Source organism: Grampus griseus, assembly GCF_964374135.1.
Source record: "Grampus griseus genome assembly, chromosome: 8".
Classification (NCBI taxonomy): Eukaryota; Metazoa; Chordata; class Mammalia; order Artiodactyla; family Delphinidae; genus Grampus; species Grampus griseus.
Window position 1 is genome coordinate 108,146,114 of NC_139002.1, and position 27,091 is coordinate 108,173,204.

At 57.9% G+C, this 27,091-nt stretch overlaps 2 protein-coding genes across 4 annotated transcripts in view; both read left to right on the top strand.

The window, feature by feature from the left end:
* OSBPL5 (oxysterol binding protein like 5) overlaps positions 1–13,728 on the top strand; it is a 65,199-nt gene extending 51,471 nt beyond the window's left edge. For all 3 annotated transcript variants that reach the window (XM_082659700.1, XM_082659701.1, XM_082659699.1), the window contains 13 exons: positions 1,372–1,556; positions 2,170–2,251; positions 2,850–2,948; positions 3,371–3,467; positions 4,435–4,533; positions 6,891–6,988; positions 7,471–7,560; positions 7,652–7,788; positions 8,222–8,407; positions 8,645–8,771; positions 10,259–10,397; positions 10,836–10,938; positions 12,627–13,728. In XM_082659700.1, the coding sequence (XP_082515826.1) occupies positions 1,372–1,556; positions 2,170–2,251; positions 2,850–2,948; positions 3,371–3,467; positions 4,435–4,533; positions 6,891–6,988; positions 7,471–7,560; positions 7,652–7,788; positions 8,222–8,407; positions 8,645–8,771; positions 10,259–10,397; positions 10,836–10,938; positions 12,627–12,765 (1,581 nt within the window). In that variant the 3' untranslated portion in view covers positions 12,766–13,728. The remainder of the gene's footprint in view (positions 1–1,371; positions 1,557–2,169; positions 2,252–2,849; positions 2,949–3,370; positions 3,468–4,434; positions 4,534–6,890; positions 6,989–7,470; positions 7,561–7,651; positions 7,789–8,221; positions 8,408–8,644; positions 8,772–10,258; positions 10,398–10,835; positions 10,939–12,626) is intronic.
* Positions 13,729–16,142: 2,414 nt separating this feature from the next.
* On the top strand, positions 16,143–25,916 carry LOC309826179 (tumor necrosis factor receptor superfamily member 26-like; the record flags this gene model as incomplete). Its single annotated transcript, XM_082660140.1, has 7 exons — positions 16,143–16,196; positions 16,955–17,042; positions 17,967–18,095; positions 19,592–19,706; positions 21,135–21,214; positions 25,631–25,756; positions 25,807–25,916. 7 exons carry the CDS (start codon positions 16,143–16,145, stop codon positions 25,914–25,916), a joined length of 702 nt encoding a protein of 233 aa, XP_082516266.1.
* Positions 25,917–27,091: the final 1,175 nt, after the last annotated feature.

Here is a 27,091-nt window from a genome sequence, read left to right on the forward strand (position 1 = left end):
GCACGGGAGGGTCTGGGGCTCAGGGGGCCGTCTGGACATAGGGCAGCCCAAGGGGCCCAGGCACCCCAGCCTTCAGAGGCTGAGCACAGGCGGGGCTCCGCAGAGGAACCCTGGGAGGCGTGGCAGGGAGGGGAGGGGTGGCCTCAGGGGCAGCTGTGCTGGGAGCTGGAGGAGAGACAGGGTGACACGGGGGTGGTGGTGACTTTCACCAGGGCACTTTTGGTGGAGAGGAGGGGCAGAAGCCAGAGGGAGAGGGTTAGAGGGAGTGTGGGTGGGATAGGGGGTGCAGGGGATTCCCACCTGCGGCAGCTGCCACGCGCGCCCCGAAGCTGGCCTGGACATCAAAGCCAGGGAGCCACAGCCTCATGGGGGTCAGACATGACCGTGCCTCTGGGGGCTTCCCCTCCCCTCGGTGCCCAGGCGAGCTGTCCAAGCGAGTGCCACTAGGCCTCCGCCACAGCTGTGCAGACACAGAGAGGCAGAGTGGCTGCCTGAGGTGGCCCAGCAGGGTGGTGATGGGCCCTGGCGCAGGGCTGGCTGCTGGCACACCATTCTGCTGCCTCCCTGGGGTCAGGAGATGGGGGTCCATGGGGAGGGGAGGGGGGCTTGGCGTTGGCCCGAGAACTGCAGCTCGATGGCAATTCCCGAGACGGGAGGGTCCCCGATGCACAGCCCTGCCTGGGAGCACCTGCCCCGCCAGCCAGCTGTCTGTACACAGCTGCATGACCCTTTCTGAGATCACTCTGCCCACCTGAGGGTTTGCTGGTTGGTGCGGCCTGGGAGATGGAGCCCCCCACCCCCCTACCCTGCCCCCTCGCCCCCTGCCCAGACAAAGCCCAAAGCTCCGGGGCTCAGTCTCTCTGTGGCACAGTCTCAGGGAAGAGAGGAGGGGCCCAGGGCGGCCCCCTCTAGCCGTGCAATCCTGGACAGGTGAAGACCCCCTTCTGAAGGGGGTGCAGGCCTGAAGCACCTGTGTCACCCCATGAAGACAAGATGGGCTGGGGGTGGGAGGAGGTCTCCTCGAGCACGTGGCACCTGCTGCCGCGGCACAGGTCATGCAAAGTCCACAGACAGGTGTCAGCAGCCACGGTGGACGTGCACCAGCCGCGGGGAGGGCCCAGGCTGGCCAGGAACCAACCGCGGGGAGGGCCCAGGCTGGCCAGGAGCAGAGGCAGACGGGAGCCGGCCTGGGCCAGCAGCTGCCCCTCGGGTCTGCTGGAAAACGCAGGGCTCAGCTGGGGCTGGGACAGGCCCTCTGGGTGTGGCGGCCCGGCCAGGGGGTACGCGTGGCCGCCCTACCCCCCATCCCGCCCCCTCCAGGCTCCCCGCCCAGCTCTGGCTGCAGCCTGACCGCGGTCCCTCTGCCGGCAGCTGGGCGAGGCATCGCAGGTAGAGACGGTGTCTGACGAGAACAAGAGTCTGATGTGGGTCCTGCTGAAGCAGCTGCGGCCGGGCATGGACCTGTCCCGCGTGGTGCTGCCCACCTTCGTCCTGGAGCCCCGCTCCTTCCTCAACAAGCTCTCCGACTACTACTACCACGCCGACCTGCTCTCCAGGTGAGCGACGGGGAGGTGCCCAGAGACACCCCCCCCAGGCTCCCTCAGCCCCTGCCTGCCCCACAGAGAGTCCTAAGGGTCCCCAGGAAACTGTCCCTGAAGCCTCTGCCTCCAAGGGGCCCGGCCTCCATGGGAGGAGCTGGTAGACAGGGAGGACGGGGCAGCCCCACGTCCGGTCAGGGCCACCATCACAGGTGAGCCCAGCACCTTCTGTGCACCTGAGCCCTGGCATTGGCTCCCTCAAGCTGAAGAAGGCAGAGGTTGGAAGGGGGGCTGCAGGCTCAGCAGCCCACGCAGAGGGAGCTGGGTGAGGGCGAGAGCATCCCGGGGGCTTCCTGGAGGCGGCACCCTGCCGGCCTCGAGCCAGCAGCACCCTCTCTGCCCCAGCACTGGAGCCACCCTGACATTTTCCAGTTCCGTGGAAAACCCGATTCCCTGGAGTGTCGGGGGAGGGTGGGAACCTCCTTTTTGGGGGCTGGGCAGCCGGGGAGGGGCCTGGGTTTTCAGCAAGTGGATGGAGGTTGAAACGGAAGGAGAGAGGGCGCCGGGAAAGGGCAGAGGGCGGCCCAGGTCCCCCAATCTGGAGTGAGGGCATTCCCCCACCCCATCGCAGGGCCGCACTGGAGGAGGACGCCTACAGCCGGATCAAGCTTGTGCTGCAGTGGTACCTGTCCGGCTTCTACAAGAAGCCCAAGGTGAGAAGCACCGTCCGGGGAGGGCGCAACTACAGCCCAGCCCTGCGCCCTGGCACCCAACCCCACCCAGAGTCCAAGGCCATCCCCTACCCTGCGTGACCCTGAAGGATCCTGGTCGTCCCCACAGTGGTCCCGGGTCCTCCGAGATGGGGGACTAAGCCCTGACTTCCCACCCAGGGAAGCGACTGAAATAGCAGGGCTGGAGAATTGGGGCTTTAACTTGAGAGGTCATTAGAAGCCACAGGGGGCTTTGAGTGGGCTGTGCACTGGCTTCCCCTGAGGTCCGGGGAGAGCTTGATGTGGTTAGGGTCTCACGTGCCCCTCAGAGCCAAGAAGTGGACAGGGCACCTCGTAGGCCGTCCGCCCAGAGCGTAAACCAAGGGTAAAGCATAGTCTCCCCAGACCGGGAGTGGGGCGCTGTTCCCAGATGCTGGTGGGAAACTAGACATCCCTTCTAGAGACCTCCTCCCTGCAGGTGCCCGGGGCTGTGGGCAGCAGGCAGCCCCTCTTGTTGTCCCTCGGTCCACACCCCGTCCCAACTGGCATCTGTGCCCCACCCACAGCTTCTCACACAAGCCTCTTTGTTCACTGCCTGCAGGGGATCAAGAAGCCCTACAACCCCATTCTGGGGGAGACCTTCCGCTGCTGCTGGTTCCACCCCCAGAACCACAGCCACACCTTCTACATTGCTGAGCAGGCAAGGGCCCGGCCACCCTGGGCTGGCTGCTGGGTTCTGCAGCGGATGGGGCCCTGGCAGGGGGCAGGGGGCGTCTGACCCCCAGGCACGTTTCTGGGTGGCTCCACCTGCGACCACTGGAAGAGCTCTGGCCTCACTGCGGCCAGCGGGGATTCTCCCAGGAGGCACAGGCACCATCCGGCTGTGACAGCAGAAAGTGTTTCCTTAGGGAGGGGGACAGCACATCCCGTTTTCCTGGGGGGATGCGGGGATGGCATTCAGCTCCCCCCCGGGCCCCAGGACTCAGGCCCGGCTTCCCTGGACATTGGGGCTGAGAGATGGGGACTGCCCTCGCGCCTGCGCCTGGCACTGGGAGGGATGTGGTGGGGGACCGGGCCTGCCTGCTCTTGGGGCTGCCGCAGGAGCCACCTCTCCACCCACAGGTGTCCCACCACCCCCCCGTGTCCGCCTTCCACGTCAGCAACCGAAAGGACGGCTTCTGCATCAGCGGCAGTATCACAGCCAAGTCCCGGTTCTACGGTGAGGGGGGCTCCCCTGGACCTCGAGGAAATGGGGGGAGGACTGACCTGCCGCACTCGGTGGTCACCGAGACCTCCCCCGGTGGCCATGTTCGTGTCCCTCTCCGCCTCTCCTAGCCAGGGACTACGAGGGGTAAAGTGCTCAGAGCCTGGGGTCAGGCAGAGCCCCCTCCCCCCGGCCTCTCATCCCTCAGCCGTAGAGCTGCACTGATGCTGGGAGGATTACGGGAAGAGCCATGTGAAGGTACCATCTCGAGCTGGCTGTCCAATTCAGCACCACTGGCCACACGTGGCTGTTTGAATTGATCCAAACGAAATACAACCTAAAAGGCAGCTCCGCGGTTGCTCTGGCCGCAGTGCAAGTATCCGCGTGCTGCGTGGGATAGAACAGTGCCATCATCACAGGACAGGCTGTCGGGCAGCACCCCTCGAGAGCCTGGCACCGTGGGTCTGTCTGCATTTTTACGTCCTGTCGACCTTCCTGTTGTTCTCACTGGTGGGCAGGTGCTCTGAGTGCCTCTGCGTGCCCAGCAGACTGCAGAGGGCGTACAGGCTCGGCCCACCTTTTCCACCCCTGTGCTCCCGTCACTGACTGTGGCTGACTCTCAGCCCTGAGCGGGCCCTACCCCCTCTCCGCTGGTGTTTAAAATCAGAGCAGAGGCCCTAGTTTGAAAAGGTTTGAAGGCTCCACCCTAAGAATCCCTGCTTTAGTAAGTGAAATAAACATGAACACATGGCGACTTAGGTAACTCCTCAGGATGAATGACTTGTACGACCTGGATGGGGCCTTTACAGAATCCGAGGCTCAGAGAGGTTAAGCAACCCGCCCAAGTCACACAGCTGGAGGTGCCTAGGACTCTTTCCACCTGTTGGAAGGGAGCTCAGGTCCTGTGACTTGGGGTGGAGGTGGGGGCCCAGGTCCCGAGGATTGGTCTCATCTCACTGGTCCCACTGCCCCGTCTCTGCAGGGAACTCACTGTCAGCTCTGCTGGATGGCAAGGCCACCCTCACCTTCCTGAACCGGGTGGAGGATTACACCCTTACCATGCCCTACGCCCACTGCAAAGGTGAGAGGCCATGGTACTCCCACCCTGGAGGGCAGAGCCCAGGCCGGCTCCCTCAGGGAGAGCACCCTGGTTCTTGTCTATTTGAAGGTGTCTTATTTGACCCTCACTCTTCCATGACTTTTTAGCTGGGTATGGAATTCCAGGCAGATTGTCCTTCTGTCCTCTTTGGAAGCTTGTTACCACCTTCTAATTTCCATTGTGGTTGGTGATCAATCATCTGTTGGCCTGTTTGTTACATGTTCTGCTTTTCTCTGTAGCTGCTTTTAAGATCGTCTCTTGTCTGTGGTTTTCTGCAATTTCACTGTAGTAGTTCAAGGTTTGGATTTCTTTTTTTTTTCCTGTACAGTGTTGTGTTAATTTCTGGTATACAGCAAAGTGATTCAGTTATAGGATTTCTTTTTTATTTTTTAATTAACAGACTTTCTTTTTTACAGTGCTTTTAGGTTTACAAAAACTTTAGCAGAAAGTGCAGAGAGTTCCATATACCCCACCCATCCCAACATGCACACAGACAGGCACACACACACACACACACACTCGGATCCCCTAGTGTTAACATCTTGCATTGGTATGCTACATTTGCTACAATTGGTTAGTTGATATTAACACATTATTATTAACTTAAGTCTATAGTTTACATTAGGGTTCACACTTTGTGTTGTATAATTATATGGATTTGGACAAATGCATGTTTCTACCGCTACAGTATCACAATAGTTTCACCACCCTAAAAAATCTGAATAGATGAATTCCCCTATTCATCCCTCCCCCTCCCCCTCCCCCCTCCCCCCTCCCCCCTCCCCCCTCTCTCCCTCCCCGCGATGGCTGAAGGCAGCGTGGGCTGTGATGTCTGTGCTTCTTGTCCTGAGTGGATCCCTCTGGGATCTGTAAGGTCATCAGATATACCCCTCTGGGATCACGCCCACTCTGGTCTTTTGTTTCATTTCACTTTGGATTTTTAGGAATTGCTCTTTTAACTTCGTTTTTTAAATAATTTTGTAAATGAAATATGTACCCGGTTCCAAAGTCAAAACTACATAACAAGGTATAGACAGTTCTAGGGTCTCTCAGACCTCCTCCCCCACCCCCCGCAGTAGAGAATCGGGCCCTGCACACGCGGCCCTGCAGCTGCTTCTCTGACTCTGCGTTAGTGTGTCCTGGAGAGACACCAGAGCAGCTCAGAGGCCCGACTCCCTTCCATGTAGCTTTTCCACCCTGTGCACAGGGGAATTTGGGGGTGATTCCAGCCTTTTTGCGATTTCAATTAGCTTGTCTTTTTAAATTTTTTTTTAATTAGTGCTAAATCTTTTTTTTTTTTAAATAAAGTTATTTATTTATTTATTTTTGGCTGCGTTGGGTCTTCGTTGCTGCGTGCTGGCTTTCTTTAGTTGCGGCACGCTGGCTTTCTCTAGTTGCGGTGAGCGGGGGCTACTCTTGGTTACGGTGCATGGGCTTCTCACTGCGGTGGCTTCTCTTGTTGTGGAGCACGACCTCTAGGCACGCAGGCTTCAGTAGTTGTGGCTCATGGGCTCTAGAGCGCAGGCTCAGTAGTTGTGGCACATGGGCTTCGTTGCTCCGCAGCATCTGGGATCTTCCCGGACCAGGGCTCAAACCCATGTCCCCTGCATTGGCAGGCGGATTCTTAACCACTGAGCCACCAGGGAAGTCTGTTTTTTTAATTTTTGGAAGACTTATTTTATCCCACATCTCTAAGTGTTTTCAAGTGAGAATGATCCTTTCTTTCTTCCTTCTCCTTCCTTCCTTCCTTCCCTCATTTCTTTTTTTCTTTTAGAGTAAGCCCTCCGTAAGACCAGAAATAGAAGACTCATGCTTTCCTTCAGTAATTAAAAAATATATGTATTAAGTTAAAAAAAAAAGAAAACCACGTGGGCCCGTCCTGGGCGCAGCAGTGAGCAGGGAAGATGCAGCCACCTACATCGGGGCAGGATCTGCGGAACGGAGTGACAGGCCTTGACAAGGGTCTCCCGGGGGCAGTGGGGCTCCTGGGAGCCTGGAACAGGGGCTGCTGGAGGAGGTGACCTAGTAAAGGGTGGGGATGTCTCCCAGACTTAGCAACTCGCATGAGCAAAGGCCCTGGGGCCAGAGACCCCGTTCGCTGCAGGGAGCTGGTCACTGCGGAATCAGGCCCGGTCACGGGCTCTGCTCACCTAACGAGATTCTCCCCCTCCTGGCAGCACTGCCCCCAGAGCGCCTGCCCCCTCCCTGCTCCCGTCTCGCCCTCCGAGCCCTGACAGGGGCCTCCCCGGCTCAGTGTTGCTGGGTCAGGACTCAGCAGAGGTCTGGGGACTCGGCTGGCCAGGGGGTGGCCCTGACCCCTCAGTGCGGCTGTGTTCCAGGCATTCTCTACGGCACCATGACCATGGAGCTGGGCGGCAGAGTGACCGTCGAGTGTGAGAAGAACAACTTCCAGGCTGAGCTGGAATTCAAGCTCAAGGTAGCACTGGCCGCAGCACCTCGGCCACCCAGGGGCCTTGGGGGGCGTGGGGCTTGGGCCGGGGAGAGGCGAGGCCTTGGGTGGCCCCCTCTTGCCCTCTCAGTGCCCCAGGGATGGTTTCCTGACAGGTGCACATGGACGAGCAGCTCCTGGCTTCCCTGTAGCACAGCGAGGCTCGGAGAGGGGAAGGGGCTTCCCACAGGCCACACAGCAGAGCTAGGACAGGCCCAGGCCCCTTCCCCACCACGGGGCACAAAGCCCTGGCAGGGACCCAGCACCCTTGAGCTCAGGCTGGACCGTGGGCGAGCATGGCCACCTCCAGCTTCAGTCCCGTCCCAGCCAGCCCCCCATGCACTGGGGCTGGGAGCTCACCTCCCACTCACCCATGAGGAAGGGGCCCCTCCTCCCCAGCTCCACGAGGGGGCCGTGGCTGCCGCCCTCACCAGCGTCGTAAGGGCATCGTCTCGGGTGTGTCCCCACAGCCCTTCTTCGGGGGCAGCACGAGCATCAACCAGATCTCCGGGAAGATCACATCGGGCGAGGAGGTCCTGGCGCGGCTCACGGGACACTGGGTGAGAGGCCGCCTCCGGGCAGGCGCGGGTGGGCCCGGGGGCAGCAGAGGCCACGGCCGGTACCTCTGACCTGCCCGGCTGTCTGGGGCAGGACAGGGAAGTGTTCATCAAGGAGGAGGGCAGAGGAGGCGCCGAGCTCTTCTGGAACCCCAGCGAGGAGGTCCGCGGGCAGCGGCTGAAGCGGCACACGGTGCCTTTGGAGGAGCAGACAGAGCTGGAGTCGGAGCGGTAAGGCCCGGGCGCCGCAGGACCCCTGACCACGGCTGGGGTGGCCGGGCCGGCAGCTGCTGTCTCCTGGGTGCACGTCCCCTGGATGTCTGTGGCAGGGAGGATGGACCTGAGTGGACCTTTCTGGGCAGAGGACACATCCAGCTGTGGGCAGCTGGAGAGAGAGCAGGGGAGGCCTGGGGAAGAGCAGGCTCCAGGGCAGATGACCTGCAGTCCACAGGGAGGGCCCTGCTGGTGGCAGGTGTGCGTCCAGCATAAGAAAGAACCATCTCAGGGTAAATCAACAGTGCCCAGGAGACCCGGGCACCCTGAGAGGCAGTGAGCTCCCTGTCACTGGAGGCAATCAAGCGGAGGTTGCTCTGAGGCTCCCCTCTAGTGTGAGGGGACGGGACTGCCCAGGTCCCCCAGCTCAGAACGTGTGCTCCGCTCGCAGGCTCTGGCAGCACGTCACCAGGGCCATCAGCGAGGGTGACCAGCACAAAGCCACACAGGAGAAGTTTGCCCTGGAGGAGGCACAGCGGCATCAGGCCCGAGAGCGCCAGCAGAACCTGGTGCCCTGGACGCCACAGCTGTTCCACCTGGACCCCACCACTCAGGAGTGGCGCTACCGATACGAGGAGTGAGCGCTGGCAGACAGCGGCCTGGGCCCCGCGGTGGGCTGGGTAGCAGACCCCCACCATCCTGGCCCTGGGTGATGGGGAGGGAGGGTCACACAGGGGCTGCACACAGGTGCAGGCAACGGTCACTCCCCTGGGGGTCTCCGGTCCTGCTGGGAGGCTGAGGGCTGGGCCGGGCTGGGGCCCCCTCACTCCGAGGGCCACCGCCCCTGCCAACAGACACTCTCTGGACCCTCCAGCCACAGCCCCTGGGACCCCCTGAAGGACATTGCCCAGTTTGAGCAAGACGGGGTCCTGCACACCCTGCAGCGGGAGACCATGGCCGGCCAGACCACCTTCCTGGGCAGCCCGGGGCCCAGGCACCAGGTCAGCACCACCCCCAGGGCCCCTGCTGGGTCCCTCCAGGTGTGGCCCCATGCCCACCCTCACACCCACCTGCCTGGCCCCCCTCCTCTGGGTCCCCCACCCTGGCACACTCTGACCCACGTCCTAGCAGGGTCTCCTCTGGCATCCCCCTGCCTCCCTGTCCTGCCCTTCCCTGCCCAGCATGGGGCCTGGACGCCTGGATTTGCAGGACGCTCAGTTCCCAGGGCACCCTGGTGTTCAGGGCACTGTGCCAGGGTGTATGGTCCTGGCCCATCAACCCCCAGAGCCGCCCTCTGCGGTGCGGGCAGCATGCTATCCCATTCCACAGATGAAAAAACGGAGGCTCTGGGCAGTCCAGGGACTCGCCCAAGTAGGAGCAGGAGACGGCACATTTACCCAGATGCCTGGGCCTCAAAAGTGTGGGAGAGAGGGTGGGAGGCGCGGGCGAGGGCAGGTGGGAGGTTCCAGGAGACACGAGGAAGGAGAGCTCCAGACAGAGATGCCTTTTGAGGGAAGCCTGGAGTGGCCCCCACCACGTGGGCAGGTTCCACGTGTGGAACAGCACACGCTACACCAGCTAGGCACCCACTGTGCACACGGCCGGGGGGCACGGCCCACCCGGGGCAGGGAGGGGAGGACTCCCCATCTTGCCCAGGGGCCCCAATTTTCCCAGCAAACAGGGGCCACAATATCTCACTAGCCATGTGTGTCCCACCCACCCTTCCGCCACATTCCGCGGCCCCTCGACCTCGACCAGATGGCCCCGGCCCCTCGCACACGTGTCCACCTGATGCCCCTCTGTATCGTCCTCCTTCACTTAAGCCTTTCCAGTCGGCTCAGGCCCCACCAAACCCCAAAACCTGTCCCTGCAGCAAAGTCCACCTGGGTGGACTGCCCCACCCTCCATCTCTGTCTGCACCTCCCATCGCTGACCCCACCCCCCAGCACTGACCCCACCCCCATCGCTGATACACATCAGAGCCACAGGGCCCTGATGCAGAGCGTCCAGGCACCATCCTGGGCCCGTCTGTTGGACACAGGCCTGCTGTCACCTGGCCACTCCTGTACTCAGGGGGTTTGTTTGAGGCCGGCCAGCCTGGGGGTCCCTCCATGATGGGGGAGCCCTCAGCTCACACACTGAGCGGGTCCCTGGCCCCACCCCCATCATCTCCGCATGTACTGGGCAGGACCTCGTGACGGTCCCCAGGCCGCCGCAGAGGGGCCAGCAGTCTGCATTACCCCTGAGGACCCTGAGGCCCGGGGGGAGTGAGGCTCCAGTCCAGGCAGGGCCAGACCTCCTCTGTGCACCCAGAGCCAGCAGTTCCCTCCTCCGCCGGCCACCTCCTCCGGAGCTGCCCTGGCATAAGCCCACCACCACGTCCCCAAGGCCAGCGACACCCCAGCAGGTCCCCGAGGGCACGGCGGGCGCACGAGGGTGCGGTGGGTGTGGGTGAGCTCCCGGCCACAGCCGCTCCATCTCCCTCCAGGGGTCTGGCCCCGACCGGCGGCTCCGCAAGGCCAGCGACCAGCCGTCTGGCCACAGCCAGGCCACCGAGAGCAGCGGCTCCACGCCCGAGTCCTGCCCAGAGCTCTCTGACGAGGAGGAGGACCGTGACTTCGCTCCCGGTGAGCCCTCCTGGGCCAGGCCCGCTTCAGGGCGGGAGGACAGAGAAGCCGAAGGGCAGAGGGGGGTGTGGGAGGGGGCAGGGCTCCCGCGTCTGCACTCAGGGGGCGGGGCCAGAGCGAGGGGCGGGGCTGTGACCTGTCCATCTGTCTGTGACTCTCCGGATTGGCTCCTGCCTCTCTGCCCCCTGCCCTCAAGGGCGTGCCTGTCTCCCCAGCTTGGTCCCCGCCTCTGGGCGAATCAGAGGCCAGCGGAGCCCGGGGTTCCCTCTGGAAACATCCCTCGGCACCACCTCCCTGTGTTATTAGCTTCACCTGAAGGCTCCTGTGAGGTGGGACACGGCCCCACGACCCCACCTGCCGGCTCCCCAGACATCCCCGCTCATCCTCACTTCTCCCCCCCACCCCGTGTTCCCTTGTCCCCCGGGTCCTGCGTCCCAGGCTGCAAGAGCCCGTGCCCTCGGTGTGGGAAGGAAGCGTGGCGGCTGCAGTTGCTGCACGAGGGGATCCTGTCCATCCGGGAGGCCCAGCAGGAGCTACATAGGTGGGCCATGCTCGGGGGTCCAGCCGGGGCTCCGGGTCAGAGAGCAGGAGAGCCAGAGCCGGCGGGGGGTGAGGGCAGGCGTTCACCTGCACTGTCACTTGGGCTAGAACCCTCAGGACTTCAGCCAGTCTGGCTACTGGGCGAGGACAGGGGACCTCCTGGGTTCTGCCCTCTGCGAGGGGCGGGCAGGGCAGAACGCGGCGTGTGAACAGGCTGAGCTGGCAAGGAGGATGCTGGGTCTGGCGGGGGCTTGATGGAGTCCAGGTGAACCAGGGCAGGGCTGCCCGTGCTTGTGGCGGGTGGAGCAGACAAGCTGGAAGGAGGTGCTGCCAGCACCGGCTCCCCCGAGGATGCCTCCTACCGCCCCGCGGTGGCCCCAGCTCCAAGAATAGTGGGTCCTCGGGAACAGCTGGGTGAGTCATCGCGGGGAAGACTGGGAACACACTCTATTTGCCGGCACCAGGAGGCAGAGCCCTGCTTGCCAGCTCTGCCCCAGAGCCAGGCTCCCGGCTCCAGCAGGGCTGCAGGACTCCCGGCCTGTGGGACCTCGGGCTGTCCCTGCCTCAGTCTCCCCATCTGTGAACTGGAGTGACAGCAGTGGCCCTGGGGCGGGAAGAGGATGGAGCAGAGGGATGAGCTCTGTGCCTGGCACCCAGCGAGCACTTAACCAGCTGTTAGCATCGGAGCCACCCTCGGAAGCCTAGAATTTCATGCCTGTGACCCACCCATATGCGGCATAGAGGCGTTTCACACCGTTTTAGCACCCCACTCCACTGCAGGCTGTGTGGGGCTGAGAGAGGGAGAGGAATGCTGTCTCCATGGTCAGGGAGGGCTTCCTGGAGGAGGATGCAGGTGGGCAGGGAGGAGCTGCAAAGGGGGAGAGCAGAGGCCAGCACTGAGAGCAGAGGGCACCACAGGTGGGCCGCTGTCGGGAGAAGGGCGAGTCAGGTGAGGGGGCGGAGATGGTGGAGCTGAGCCCAGAGGCCGTGGGAGCCGGGGGGGGGGTGTCGGGGTGGCCATCTAGCACCACAGGAGGAGACTAGCTGCGAGGCGGGTGGCTGGGAGAACCGCCGGAAGCTTCTGCTGAGGTCCAGACACACACTGACGTCAGAGTCCAGGGCGGGGCTATGGGTTTCCTGGGCTGCCATACAGAGTACCACAGGGAAGCAGCTTCAACCACAGACATTTACCTCTCCCAATCCTGGAGGCTGGCAGTCCAAGATCAGTGCAGGGCTGGTTCCTCCTGAGGCCTCTCCTCGGCGTGTAGACGGCCGTCTTCTCCCTGGTCCTCACGGGGTCGTCCCTCTGTGTGTGTCTGTGTCCTGACCTCCTCTTCTTATAAGGACAGCAGTCCTACGGGATTAGGGCCCATCCTAGTGGCCGCATTTTACTTTATTCACCTCTTTAAAGGTCACATCTCCAAATACAGTTGCATTCTGGGGCGCTGGGGGTCAGGATTCCAACAGAGGATTTTGGGGGACACAGTTCAGCCCATAACAATGGAGGTGGGAGGGAGGATGTAAGAGGCCCAGCTCCCCCAGCCTTGACCCCCCCCCCCGGAATGTGTGCCCAGGAAGCGCAGTGCAGCCACTGGGCCCTGGGTCCCTCCCCCCCTTGCACCCCGGGGCAGGGACGTGCCACCCTGCCTGGGCTGGCCCCAGCTGAACTGCGGTGCCCTATCATTCCAGGCATCTCTCGGCCGTGCTGAGCTCCACGGCACAGGCCAGGCAGGCACCAGCCCCAGGCCTCTTGCACAGTCCCCGCTCGTGGTTCCTGCTCTGCATGTTCCTGGCGTGTCAGCTGCTCATTAACTACATCCTCAAATAAGAGCCCTTCGGGGACGGCGTGGGCATCGCCTGCAGAACTCGGGCAGCCCCAGCCTCCCTCCCAGGCACCTAGCACTTTAAGCCAGCCCCGTGGAGGCAGAGACTCAGCGAGCACGGCCTCTGTGGACAGAGGGGCCCAGGGCGGCACAACAGCAGGAGGGACCTGGGGGGCCACACGGGGTCCTCCCGGGGAGGCGCTGGCCTTAATGCTGAAGCCAAATGCCACATTCGTCGTGCACTGCACCCCCTGGTGACCTCGTCCCATCCTCCCTGGTCAGCCTCAGGGGATTGATGGCGGAGGGGCAGGAGAGCCTGCAGGTCTCTGGATGTCGTTCCCCAGCAGGGGTGAGTGGGGGCGTTGAGGAGCAAGCCGGGACCCCAGGCCCTCCTTGGGCCTGACACACAGGCCAGCCCTTCCTGAGACCCTGCCCACATTGCCCTGGAGGGGCCACGGGTGGGCTGCTTCGGAGAGGGCGCTTGGGGCTTTATTCTGCCTTTGTGCTGTCTGGACAGAGCCCAGTTCCTATACCTACAGGACCCGCCCCACCTCCCTCAGCCAGGACGTGCCAAGCTGGGGCGGGCACACATGAGCACGGCGTGCCTGGGGACAGCGTCCCCGGCCCGGAGCCTGAGTTGGACACTTTGCTCAGACTGATGCACGGTCTTCTCCTCCCACACGTTTTTAATAAACGCAATCGCAATATTTTAGGCAGGCTGCAAACAGCGCCTGGCGTCTGGCCTCCATTCCTGTGTCAAATGCCAGGGTGTGTGTGTGTGTGTGTGTGTGTGTGTGTGTGTGTGTGTGTGTGTGTGTGTGTGTGTGTGAGCATCTGCACATATAGATACACACGGAGCCTTAAACTATGTTGTGACGGTGTCATCTGAGCTGATTGTCCAGTTTATGTACCCATGTTCTTATCCTCCCCCAGTTTGGGGACATGTCTTTGCTCCATCCCTTGAAATAAACAAGACACACATATTGTGTGTGTTGTCTTCTTGGGGAACTTCTGGAAACTGGTGGGGGTGGGATGTCTTTCAGGGGAGAAGCTCAATGCCAGCAGAAGCTGTCTGGGGCTGGAGGGGCCCAGGGAAGGGTCCGAGGCCCTGAGGATGGAGGGAGGAGGTCCGTGAAGGATGGGGGTGCAGTTTGCAGGGAGCAGTTAGAAGCTGCCCACCCTGCTGAGCCAGCGCCAGGAAGCTGGGGTCCTGTCAAACAGCCGCTGAGCCAGCTGAGGACACGGGAGGGGCGCTGCCCACCGGGGCCTCCAGGGTGGCCCTCAAGCCCATTTGGCCTGGTCCCTTCTCCACAGTAACAGCCCCCTCCCTGCCCTGCTGCCCCCAGCCCAGCCCTTCAGTTCCACTGTGGCCACCATTGCCAGTACTCACAAACACCAGGGCCAGGTGAGTGGGCCTCCCTTTTCTGGGACAGCCCAGGATACCCCTGAAGGGGAGGGTGGGGACAGCTGACCGCAGACCCCATGCACCACAGTACAGGGAGACTGCAGCCCAGCCCTGACAGTACATGAAGGAGGAAAGACACAGAGGGAGAGGCCACAGGACAGGATGGACTTGGACTGGAGCCGAGGAAGGGGCAGGTGGGCACTGCCATCCCAGCCCTCACGCCTGCACCAAGCAGACGGGACTCCCAGGATCCCGCATCGAGGGCAGTCCCCCTAGACTGGCTCTGGATCCCACGTGGTTGTCCCTCCCTGCTGAGGGTGGGTGCTTTCCAGGTGGAAGTATTCTGCACCTTGTTACTGAGGCAGGCTGCTCTGGACCCAAAGCCCTGGGCCACCTATCTTGCACCCTGACCCCTTCAGAGCCAGACGGGGCCACCCTGCTGCAGCCTGATCCACCAGCCCCTCCAACCCCTGACCCCTGCAGCCTCGGAATCTCCTCCAGAATTCTCTTTATGTCCTTGGTAGGCCAAGAACTACTCTAAATAACGAGGAAAAGAAAGCTGGGTGGGCATCGTCCCAGGGGAACAGGTGGCCAATGCCCAGAGGGGTGGCTGCAAGGGCATCACGCAGCCCCTCCGTGCAGTAAAAACCTGGACGTGGTTTCAGGGTCCATCAGCCAACTCTTGGGTGTCCAGATGCTGGTGGTTAAATCTAGAATGATGTAGGGTCCAGAGCTGGGCCTCCCACCCTCACGTCCACTCAGTACCCATTTCCCCGCCCCACTGACAGTGTGCCTGGCTTGGCTCCCAGGGCATGTGGGCGGGAAGAGGATGTTGCAGCTGGACTAGGAGAGTGGAAGCTCAGGAGGGCCTGTGCGGGGCCCCCACCTCACCCTCTAGGAGACTCAGAGCAGCAAAGAGAGAGGCTGAGGAGATGCACTTCCTGGGGACACAGTGACAGTCACCTCACCTTGTCACCTCCTTGGGTGAACAGCCAGCAACCTCTAGTAGGAAGAACTTCTAGCAGAAGCGACCTGGGTCCCAGACAGGGCAGAGAGACTCAAGCAGCTGAGCGGGTCCCCTGGAGTACGGGATTCCGGGTGGGGGCGGGGGACGTTGGAGGAGGTTGAGGAGATGAAGGGGCGCGAAGCTCCCTGTGGATGTGCCTGGGCTGCATCCTGCTCTCCCCACGAAGGAAGGGTCTCCTCCCCTTGAATCCCTCTCATCCACCTCACCCGCCTCCCTCATCAACGTCGCTCCCGCGGGCAGCTCAAAAGATGCTGTGGGCTGAGGCGGGGAGGGAGAGACAGACGCTCGGTGTGCGGCGTCCACCTGAGCCCAGGTCGGAGCCCCTGGGGCATCTGGGGCCGAGGGCGCAGGAGGGGCGGGTGAGGGGGGACCGGCGGTCGGCAGCGTGCTCGCCCAGGAGGGGCTGGGGAGGGGGGCGCGGCAAGCGAGGCGCTCCGTCCTTTCCTTTGCAGCGGGGTCTGTGCATACACCCTGCCCTCCCCCGCCCCCTCGGAAGCGACTGGGCAACAAGTTAAACTTGGGGGGAGGGCCGGGAATGGCCGTCCCGGGGGCACCGAAGCCCGAAGCCCATCGGTGGCCCCGGCGCGGCGACGGCCTGGGCTGAAGACCTCGGCATCTGAGGCGGGAGGCGCGGGGTCCAGGGACGGGCAGGGCCGAAACGCGAGTCTAGGACCACCGGTCCTAGGCGTCTCCTCCGCGTGGCCGACCTACGAGAACTCGGAGAAGCGAAAAGTACCGCTTCCAGCTGGGAGGCGCGGCAACTGGGAGGCGGAGCCCGTGGGTGGGGCGAGGGGAAGACCGTCCGCTCCGATTGGGTACTTTGGTCAGAAGATCCCCTCCGATTGGCTGTGAAGTCAGAAACTCCTCAGTGAATGGGGCCCGGGGGGTCGACGGGTAGCCAGGCTTGGAAGTGTGACCGCAGTTGTCAGCTCGTCCGGAGAGGCGTCGCGATGGAGGCCCGGGCGCGCGCTGTCCTGGCGGTGCTGCTGCTGCTCGCGGCGCAGGTGGGACGGCGGCGGAGGGGCTCGGGGGAGGGAGGACTCTGAGAACGGGAAGGGGGCTGTGGCCTGGGCGCGCGTCCGGAGCGAGGATGACGCGGGCGGCGGGACATCCCGCACCCGGGTTCCCATCCGGAGCAGGTCTCAACGGGAAGTTTCCTGCACCCAAAGGCCCAGGCGGGGCCGAGCCCGCTGCACATCCTTGGTGACTGAGCGCGGGGAGCCCCAGTGGAAGGGGCGGGGCATGCGAGGGACGGGACTGCGGAGGGCCGGGGCTGCGGGGGGCTGAGTGTGTGTGTGTGTGTGTGTGTGTACATTCAAATATATAATACAAAGATGTACACATACACACTCAGATCCCCGTTCCCAACCCATAGACAATATCCTTTCTTAACACAGTCTATATGCAACAGGTGAAGCAATTAACTATAGACTAGAAAAAATCAAATACTAAATTCCAAAGGTTTACTACCACAAAGGGTCTAGTTCTGGCCATGCAAATAAAATAGGCTCCTACCATCTAAGTAGTCAACAAATCCACATGCATTTGGGAACCGAAGAACATATTCCCCCCAAATAATACTGCTCTGTATCGCGAGTGGAACAGCACGGAGATGCTCCCCCGAGGAAGCCCACTTCCACGAGGGAGGCAGTGCTCCAGGTTGGGGGGTGACTGCCACTCCTTGCTCAGGGGTTTCGGTGTCTGCTTCCATCAGCAGCAGAGGCATCTTTTGATAATGTCAATATCCTCTTTCTGATTGAAGGTGACCATGGCAACCGGGGAGACCCGGTGTAACCCGGGTGAGTATGAGGTTACCAGCCTTCGCCGCTGCAGCAAACTCTGCCCGGCTGGTGAGTCTGGGACCACTTCCAGAGCCTTCCGGGGCAGACCCTGCCTGGGAGGAGGGAGGCCGCAGTCCCTTCGAGCAGAGCTGGGGGCTGCCTGTGGGGAGTACCTGGCTGTCTGTGGGTGGGAGGGCCTCTCCTGGGCAGCTGCCCAGTGCCCCACCTCTGCACCCACCTTGGGGGCTCTCGTGTGAACAGAGTGGTGTGTGCTTGTTTTGAGATGGGTGAGGTGAGTTCAGCAGGGCTTGGAGGACAGAAGTGAGGACCCATGCCCAGGCTGGACACGCCCACCTTCCCACCCGCACCCCATCCACACTCAGACAGGTGTGCCCACGTGATCAATGAAAGTCCCTTCATGGCCTCCTCTTGTAAGGGTCCAGCCACACACCTGTACCATCACCATGGGCATCGTCTACTCACACACACCTGCACACGTGCCTCATTTTACCCGGGAAAGTGTGCCTTCCGGGGCTCCAGGTTCAGAGACCAAACACCCAAAACCTGGACACTCAGCCCCGTATCCTCCCCACACACACACGTGCACACCCACCAGTACACACACTACATACATCTATACACACACATCCATGCATTCACACGCACACCTACATGAACCACATGTAGGAAAGAAAGGGACACAGTTGGTCCAACATGAAATCTTGTGACCTCTGCCCAGCACCCACATACTGCATGTCATCAGTAAAAGCCCAGGGGCAATTCAGGTCCCCGGTTTCTGGGACACCTGTGGCCTCGGATCAGTCCAGAATGTTCCAAGGAGATGGGAGGAGAGGGGTGGGTACTGTGCAGGGCGTCTGGCCTCCAGGTGCCTTGGGACCTCCTCATGCAGAGGCCTCAGAGACCAGGCGGGGTCTGCGGCAGAGCAGGACAGCCCTGGACACCCACCTCCCCTCCGTGTACCACCTGCCACAGGCTACTACGTCAGCAAATACATAGACCAGGACCACAGCGTTGGAGAATGCAGGAAGTGCGAGTCTGGAACCTTCCGGGCCCACCCCAGTAAGGAGAGCAGCTGCGTGCCGTGTTCCCAGTGCCGGGAGGGTGAGTGGGCTGCCGTCCAGGCAACGTGCCCCTGTCGACTGGCCCTGTGGGAACCTCCCCAAAGGAAATTATCACAGAGGAACACGGGGATGGGGCTGCTAGAGCAGACATCACAAAGTGCTTGTTTTTTTTTTGGTTTTGTTTTTTGCGATACGCGGGCCTCTCACTGTTGTGGCCTCTCCCGTCACGGAGCACAGGCTCCGGACGCGCAGGCTCAGTGGCCATGGCTCATGGGCCCAGCCGCTCTGCGGCATGTGGGATCTTCCCGGACCGGGGCACGAACCCGCGTCCCCTGCATCGGCAGGCGGACTCTCAACCACTGCACCACCAGGGAAGCCCCAAAGTGCTTGTTTTTATCATGATGCTGTATGTATTGGCTAAAGAATCAACCTACAGGTCATTAGGATTTCAGAGTTGCTGTGTATAAGGATGATATACAGAAGTTCTTCCAAATCTCTGTATATCAGTGACATTGTTTTTTAAAATGTAATTGAAAAATGCCACTTCCATTAGCAAAAAAACCCCAAACAAACAAGATTCTTTGGAATAAATCTAGCAAAGCATGTATAAATGTGTAAGTGAACAAACAACATTTAAGGACATCTAAATACGGAGAGGAGTACCACAAGGTAGTAAGCAGGAAGGCTCAACGTTTTGTTGGGGGGTTTTTTGGGCCGCACGGTGTAACTTGCAGAATCTTAGTTCCTGACCAGGAACCGAACCTGGGCCACAGCAGTGACAGCGCTGCGTCCTAACCACTGGACTGATAGGGAACTCCCTCAGTGTTTTAAAAGTATCAGTTTTCCCAGGAATGGTTCTTAGGTTTAGTGCATTCCCAATGAAAATCCCAACAGAATGTATCAACTTATCATGCCATACACCTTAAGTAGATACAATTTTTATTTTTAAAAAGTAAACTATCCCAATAGGAGATTTCATAAAACTGGCTATGCTGACAGTTGCCAAAACAACTTCCTTCTTTCCTAAAGGAGGAAAACAAGATAGCACACTGGCTCCCCCAAGTACTAGGACTCTGTACAGAGAGACAGTTCAGCAGTGTGATATTCACGTGGGGGTGGACAGTGGGCCCCGTGGAAATAGCCCCGTAGATGTGAAATGTGGGGTGTGGCCCCATGAGCGAGCCCGTCACAGGCGAAAGGCGGAATCCCCCAGTGATGCTGGGAGAGACCGTTCAGTGTCCACACTGAGTAGTGCTCTTCTGATCTTTGTGGGGCAAACGAGATGGACAGAATGATTTGGGGGTGTTTCTGAACAGTTGGCCCTGTGCCCCAGCCCAGATTGCAGGGGCACCCACGGGCCCCTCCACAGACACTCCGGATGCAGGGAATGAGGTCTGGCTGGTCCCTGTCTCCATCCCTGCTGGGGAAGGAGGGGGGTGACGATTCTGAGGCTTTGACTACGAACCTGGACGTGGCCGGCGTGGGCAGGACAGGGTCCAGGCCCCTGTGCCTGACCCTCGGCCTTCCCTCCAGCAGATCAGGAGGTGGTGACTGAATGCTTCCCAACTAGCGACCGGCTATGCCAGTGCAAGCAGGGCCACTTCTACTGCGACTCCATGGACTGCACAGAGAGCTGCTTCCGGTGCAAAAGGTGTTGGCCTGGGGTGTGTGAGCTGATCAAACAGGCCTGGGCGTGGGTTCCCTTCCTCCATTTACTGCCTGTTTGGCTTCGGGTCACTTATTCTTCCGTCCCCTTCCCGGAGCCTCCGTTTTCCCATGTGTAGAATGGGGCTAATGGTAGCACCTGCCCCACAGAGGTGTCCTGAAATTAAGTCAGACAAGTCACCTGGATGTTTCCACCTGGACTGGAGTCAATGCTCCTTCCTTCCTCCCTTCCTTCCTTCAGGTGTGATCATGAGCCCCGCCGTGGCCTGCAGGTCTTATGGCAGGCCTGGCGCCCCCAGCCATGGTGGAGACCATCCCAACACCTATACAGTGACAAGCCCATGAGGGACAGAGGGGATGCTAGAGACAGCTCTCTAGAGCAGATGCCCCGTGAGGGAGGGAGGGAGGAAGCTCCAGGCAAAGGAAACCACAGGCAGAGAGGACGGCAGTACCACGCCCTGAGGCAGGGTGGGATGCCCACTGTCATGGTAAGAGTCTCCTGGGGCTGCTGTAACAAAGCACAAGTGGGTGGCTTTTAATCAACAGCAGAAATGTATTCTTTCACGGTTCTGGAGACCGGAAGTCCGAAATCAAGGTGTCAGCAGCCGTGCTCCCTCCGAAGACTCCCAGGGAGGAATTTCCCTCGCTCCCTCAGCTTTCCGTGTTGCCGGCAGTCCTTGGCGCTCCTTGGCTTGTAGACACATCACTTCAATCTCTGCTTCCACCTCCAGATGCTCTTCTCCCTGTGTGCTTTTGCGTATCTGCATCTTCACGTGGCCTTCTCTCTGCCTGCATACAATTTCCTTCTTCTAAGGACGCCGGTCATTGATTCAGGTCCACCCTGATCCAGTATGACCTCATCTTAACACGATGACATCTGCAGAGACCGCATTTCCAAATAAGGTCCCATTCTGTGGTTTCGAGTGGGCGCAGATTTTGGGGGGGCTTTGGGGAAGACAACTCAGACCATGTTGAACTGTTGGCTTGGGAACCGGACAAGTCCAGAGTAAGGACTGCCCTCGGGTCCGGTCTGATCAGGGCTCTGGCTTCTCTGGACTTGCTTGCCTGTCCCCTTCTCCATGAGCTTCGTCTTTAGGCTGAGTTCCCTCTTGGTAGAGATATGGCTACAGCAGGTGCAGTCCTCATAGCCACGCACATCTCTATCCGGGAGCAGAGGCAGAGGGAGGCCCCTCCCCTATATATCAGAGAATCCCCAAGCTTTATTCTCATTGAGCCAATTTGGGCCAGGTAGCCCAGGAAATGCCAGACACTGATGGCCTGAAGCCTGGTGGGGCAGCACAGGACCCGGGGCTGGTCCCTCGAACCCCTGACGGGTGGGTTTTAAGAAGGATGCTTTGGGCTGGGCCTGGGCGGGGAGAAGTAATGCTCAGGGTTTCTTTATTCTTCCTCTCAGGTGTGAAGACAGCACCATCCTTCAACCCTGCAACGCCACAAGGGATACAGTTTGTGCCGTAAAAATTCATCCAGAGGCTGGTAAGGTCTGATTCTGTCTCTTAAATCCATAAAAGTAAAAAGTTGAGGCTCTGTGGGCCCTAAGGTCCCTGTTGTCACAATTTAACTCTGCTGATGTTGCTTGGCTGTGTGTGAATAAAACTTTATTTATAGCAGTGGACAGGACTTGGCCCATGGGTCACCGTTCATACACTCCTGTCTTGAGTAAGCAAATAGAATCCTTGGGGACAAGCGGTGGCTCTGCCATCCTTGTCCCCATGTTGGGGCCGTGTCGGCTCAGGCACTATTTTTTTTTTTTTTTTTTTTTTGCGGTACGCGGGCCTCTCACTGCTGTGGCCTCTCCCGTTGCGGAGCACAGGCTCCGGACGCGCAGGCTCAGCGGCCATGGCTCACGGGCCCAGCCGCTCTGCGGCACGTGGGATCCTCCCGGACCGGGGCACGAACCCGCGTCGCCTGCATCGGCAGGCAGACTCTCAACCACTGCACCACCAGGGAAGCCCCATTCTTTTTTTTATTATTGAAGTATAGTTGATTTACAATATTGTGTTAGTTTCTGGTGTACAGCAGTGATTCAGTTTTATATATATATATACATACACATATTCCTTTTCAGATTCTTTTCCATTATGGTTTATCCCAGGATACTGAATATAGTTCCCTGTGCTATACGGTAGGACCTTGTTGTTGGTCTATTTTATATATAGTAGTGTGTATCTGTTAATCCCAAACTCCTAATTTATCCCCCCCTCATCCCCCCTTACCCTTTGGTAATCATCAGTTTGTTTTCTACGTCTGTGAGTCTGCCTCTGTTTACTAAACATGTTCATTTGTGTCATATTTTTAGATTCCACACATAAGAGATTTCATGCGGTATGTGTCATTCTCTGCCTGACTGACTTCACTTCATGTGATCATCTCTAGGTCCATCCAGGTCCCTGAAGATGTCTTGCCCATTTTTACACTCGGTTGTCTGGGGTTTTCATTTTCTTATTTTTGATGATTATTTATAAACATTGGTAATTATTTATAAGCTTGGGATACAAGCCCTTTGTATCGGATATCTGCAGCCACCTCTGCCCCCACCTCTGCCCCCGAGGGTGCCTTTTTACTCGCTTTATGGGGTCTCTTGTGGACAGAGGTCCTTCATTTTAATGAGGTCAAGTTTGTGGCTGTTTTCCACTATGTTTGGTACTCTTCCTCTCCCGGGTGAGAAATCTTTGCTCACCCGGAGAAAGTATTCTGCTCTGTGATCTGCCAGCAGCTTCGTGGTCTTACCTTTCTCTTTTTCACTCTACACGACCCTGGAATTGGTGTTTTGCGAGGTGTGAGGCAGGGGTCTAGGTTCAGTGTATGTTTTCCCACTGCACATATCGACTACCCCGTTTTGTGTTTTGAAGACGATCCCTTCCCCGCCCTCAGTGTTACTTGGTCATAACTGAGCGCCGTGTCCATCTGGGCTTCCTGTTTGTCTGTTCTGGGGCCAGTGCCACTTTCCTGCCAGCCTTGCCATTGGAGCTGAAGTCCCCCTTGCCTCCTTCCACAGGGTCGTCAGGCCACCCTTGGACTCAGCACATCCACTGAGACTTAAAAATCAGCTTGTCAGTTTCCTTCTGTTTTAAATAACATGCAAGGACCTTTTTTCTTTAAATTTTTACTGGAACACAGTTGGTTTACAATGTGTTAGTTTCAGGTGTACAGCAGAGTGAATCAGTTATACGTACACATATATCCACTCTTTTTTCCCATATAGGGCATTACAGGGTATTGAGTAGAGTTCCCTGTGCTATACAGTAGGTCCTTATTAGTCATCTGTTTTATGTATAGTAGTGTGTATGTGTCAATCCCAATCTTCCAGTTTATCCCTCCCCCCCTTACCCCTGGTAACCATAAGTTTGATTTCTGCATCTGTAACTCTGTTTCTGTTTTGTACATAAGTTCATTTGTACCCTTTTTTTAGATTCCACATATGAGTGATATCATATGATATTTGTCTTTCTCTGTCTGACTTACTTCACTCAGTATGACAATCTCTAAATCCATCCATGTTGCTGCAAGTGGCATTATTTCGTTCTCTTTTATGGCTGAGTAATGTTCCATTGTATATATACCACATCTTCTTTATCCATTCATCTGCTGATGGACATTTAGGTTGCTTCCATGCCCTGGCTATTGTAACTAGTGCTGCAGCGAACACTGGGGTGCATGTATCTTTTTGAATTATGGTTTTCTTCAGATATATGCCCAGGAATGAGTTTGCTGGATCGTATGGTAGTTCTATTTTTAGTTTTTTAAGGAACCTCCATACTGTTCTCCAATATGGCTGTACCAGTTTACGTTCCCACCAACAGTGTAGGAGGGTTCCCTCTTCTCCACACCCTCTCCAGCACTTGTTGTTTGTAGATTTTCTGATGATGCCCATTCTAACTGGTGTGAGGTGATACCCCACTGTAGTTCTGATTTGCATTACTCTAATAATTAGTGATGTTGAGCATCTTTTCATATGCTTTTTAGCCACCTGTATGCCTTCTTTGGAGAAATGTCTGTTTAGATCTTCCACCCATTTTTCGACTGGGCTGTTTTTTTTTTAATATTGAGCTGCATGGGCTGTTTATATATTTTGGAGATTAATCCTTTGTCTGATGATTCATTTACAAATATTTTCTCCCATTCTGAGGGTTGTCTTCTTGTTATGTTTATGGTTTCCTTTGCTGGGCAAAAGCTTTTCAGTTTAAGTAGGTCCCATTTGTTTATTTTTGTTTTTATTTTCATTACTGTAGGAGGTGGCTCAAAAAAGATCTTACGTCAAGGAGTGTTCTGCCTGTGTTTTCCTCTAAGGGTTTTATAGTGTCTGGCCTTACATTTAGGTCTTTAATCCATTTTGAGTTTATTTTTGTGTATGGTGTTAGGGAGTGTTCTAATTTCATTCTTTTACATGTAGCTGTCCAGTTTTCCCAGCACCCCTTATTGAAGAGGCTGTCTTTTCTCCATTGCATATTCTTGACTCCTCTGCCATAGATTAGGTGACCATGGGTGCATGGGTTTTTCTCTGCACTTTCAATCCTGTTCCATTGATCTATAATTCTGTTTTTGTGCCAGTACCATACTGTCTTGATTACTGTAGCTTTGTGGTATAGTCTGAAGTCAGGGAGCCTGATTCCTCCACCTCCGTTTTTCTTTCTCAAGGTTGCTTTGGCTCTTTGGGGTCTTTTGTGTTTCCATACAAATTGTGAAATTTTTTGTTCTAGTTCTGTGAAAAATGCCATTGGTAATTTGATAGGGATTGCATTGAATCTGTAGATTGCTTTGGGTAGTATAATCATTTTCACAATATTGATTCTTCCAATCCAAGAACATGTTGTGTCTGTCCATCTGTTTGTGTCGTCTTTGATTTCTTTCATCAGCATCTTATAGTTTTCTGAATACAGGTCTTTTGCCTCCTTATCCCTAGGTACTTTATTCTTTTAGATGTGATGGTAAATGGGATTGTTTCCTTGATTTCTCTTTCTGATCTTTCATTGTTGGTGTATAGGAATGCAAGAGATTTCGGTATATTTATTTTGTATCCTGCAACTTTACCAAATTCATTGATGAGCTCTAGTAGTTTTCTGGTGGCATCTTTAAGGTTTTCTATGTATAGTATCGTGTCACCTGCAAACAGTGACAGTTTTATTTCTTCTTTTCCAATTTTTATTTCCTTTTCTTCTCTGATTGCCGTGGTGAGGACTTCCAAGACTCTGTTGAATAATAGTGGCGAGAGTGGGCATCCTTGTCGCCTTCCTGATCTTAGAGGAAGTGCTCTCAGCTTTTCAGCGTTGAGTATGATGTTTGCTGTGGGTTTCTCATATATGGCCTTTATTATGTTGAGGTAGGTTCCCTCTATAACCCGCAAACACTTTTAAAGGCTATTATAACACCAAAACAGAAGGCAGAATGAGGAAGGGCCTGATCAGAGAGTAAAGAAGAGCCTTTTAGCAGAACAGTGGCACCACGGGAAAGACTCGCTCCTTCCTCCTCTGTCCTTGGTGACAGATGGCATCAGGGTGGCTGAGCGTCCACGGCTCTGATGGCCCGCCCCGCCCCCCGTGTCTGTGTGTCCACGGCTCCTGTCGGCGCTGGGAGCTCAGCAGGGTGAGACGGAGACACCCCAGTGGTCACGCCAGAGGTCTCCCCAGGGTGGACCCTGCCCTGTCCCTTGGGCCAGCGTGGCCCGGCCCTACTGCCATGAGGACTGGCCATCCCCTCCGTCCTCCCAGCCTCCTCCAGGCTCTGCCTGCTGCTGACCCGGTAGTAGATCCTGCAGCTGCGACCACTCACACCTGAGCCCCATCCCGGGATGCCAGGGCCTCTTGCTGCTCTGCTGGCCGGTCAGACCTCCTGCTGCTTCCAAGGATGTGAGCAACAGCCCAGGGCCTCTGAGCCCAGGTCCTGTCTGAGCAGGAAGGAGGAGCCTGTCGTGCCTCCTGCCGGGGAGGTTCGTGGCGACAGTCGTCAAGAGAGCACTTCGGGGCCTGGAGAATGGCGGTGCTGCCACCACGCCCAAGAGCTGCGCGTCACTTGGATGGGGTAAGCGTGCCTGACACTGCGACAGCATTCTCTGTTTCGCCTCCTTGCAGGGAACCGAACGCGGGTGTGCATCCTCCTTGCTGTGATTGTGGTCCTTTGCATCGCCGCGTCCCTCATCATTTGCCACTGTAGAAGAAAAGGTAAAGCAGAGTCACGTTGACCCTTGAGGGAACCAGGTCAGCAAGGGCACCAGGAGCTCAGAAGTGGGGGCCTGGGGTCAGTGGTTCCCGACGGGAGCCTGTCGTTTGAACACAGCTCTGCTCACTTGCCATCTCGGGGGCCCTGCATGTGTCTGGGCTCGGAGCCGCCCGCGGCGTGCTCCCCGATGTGCAGGGCTTGAGACCAAAATTGCAGGGCAGCTGCTGGGGACAGGCGTCCAGGGCACCGGGGGCCGGGAAGCCAGGAGAGACGGGTGCAGCTCCAGCCAGGGGGTCTTGGAGGAGGCGGTCCCTGGGTGCTGGGGAAGCTTACCAAGTAAGTGCCCCTCCTGTGTTTTCCCAGCTGCGTGGTTTTTCCAGTCGGTTGTGGTTTTGGGAAACATAAGTCCACTTTCTTGACTGTGAATTCGAGGCATTTCCTCTCCTCACAGAAGTCGCTGTAATAGTTAATATCAATTGTTTTCTGTTCTCTCTCTTCTTTTTGATTTGCAGAAAATCCAAAGGAGGCAGGCAGCCCTGTAAGTATCACCCTGGGATTTGTCCAGTGAAGCCCCAGGAGGTGGAGGGGTGGGGGACAGCCCCAGGCCTTCCCCGCTGCGTCCACATTTAGCCTGTGCAGTGGTGTCTGCGCCCACCTTAGCAGAGCCCTGGGACATCTGTGCTGGAAGATTTAAATTCTGCTGAGGCACAGGGGACAAAAGGCTTTCTTTGGTATCCCAGGGCTGCTGAGACAGATCCCCATAGACGGGGGGCTTCAAACATTACGAGCTTACTGTCCCACAGTTCTGGAGGCCAGAGATCCGAAATCAAGGGGTTGGCGGGTTTGGTCCCCTCGGGGCTCTAGGGGCAGGTGCTTCCTCGCTTCCCCTGGTTGGGGCTGGACGTGCTTGGCGCTCCTTGGCTTTTGGGCGCGTCACTCCGATTTCTGCTGTCTTCACACAGCCTCTCCCCGTGTGTCTCTGAATCTCTCTCCTTTTAAGGGCACTAGTCATAGGATACCGGTCCCACCCTTATCCAGTATGACCTCGGCTGAAGAGACCCTATTTCTAAATAGGTCCCATCCACAAGTACTGTGGATTAGGATGTGGGTCTCTCCTTGGGTGCCCACCATTCAACCCACCACAGGCTTCTCTTGGGATCCCCCGAGGAGTCGGTGGCAGAGCAGGGACCTGACCCC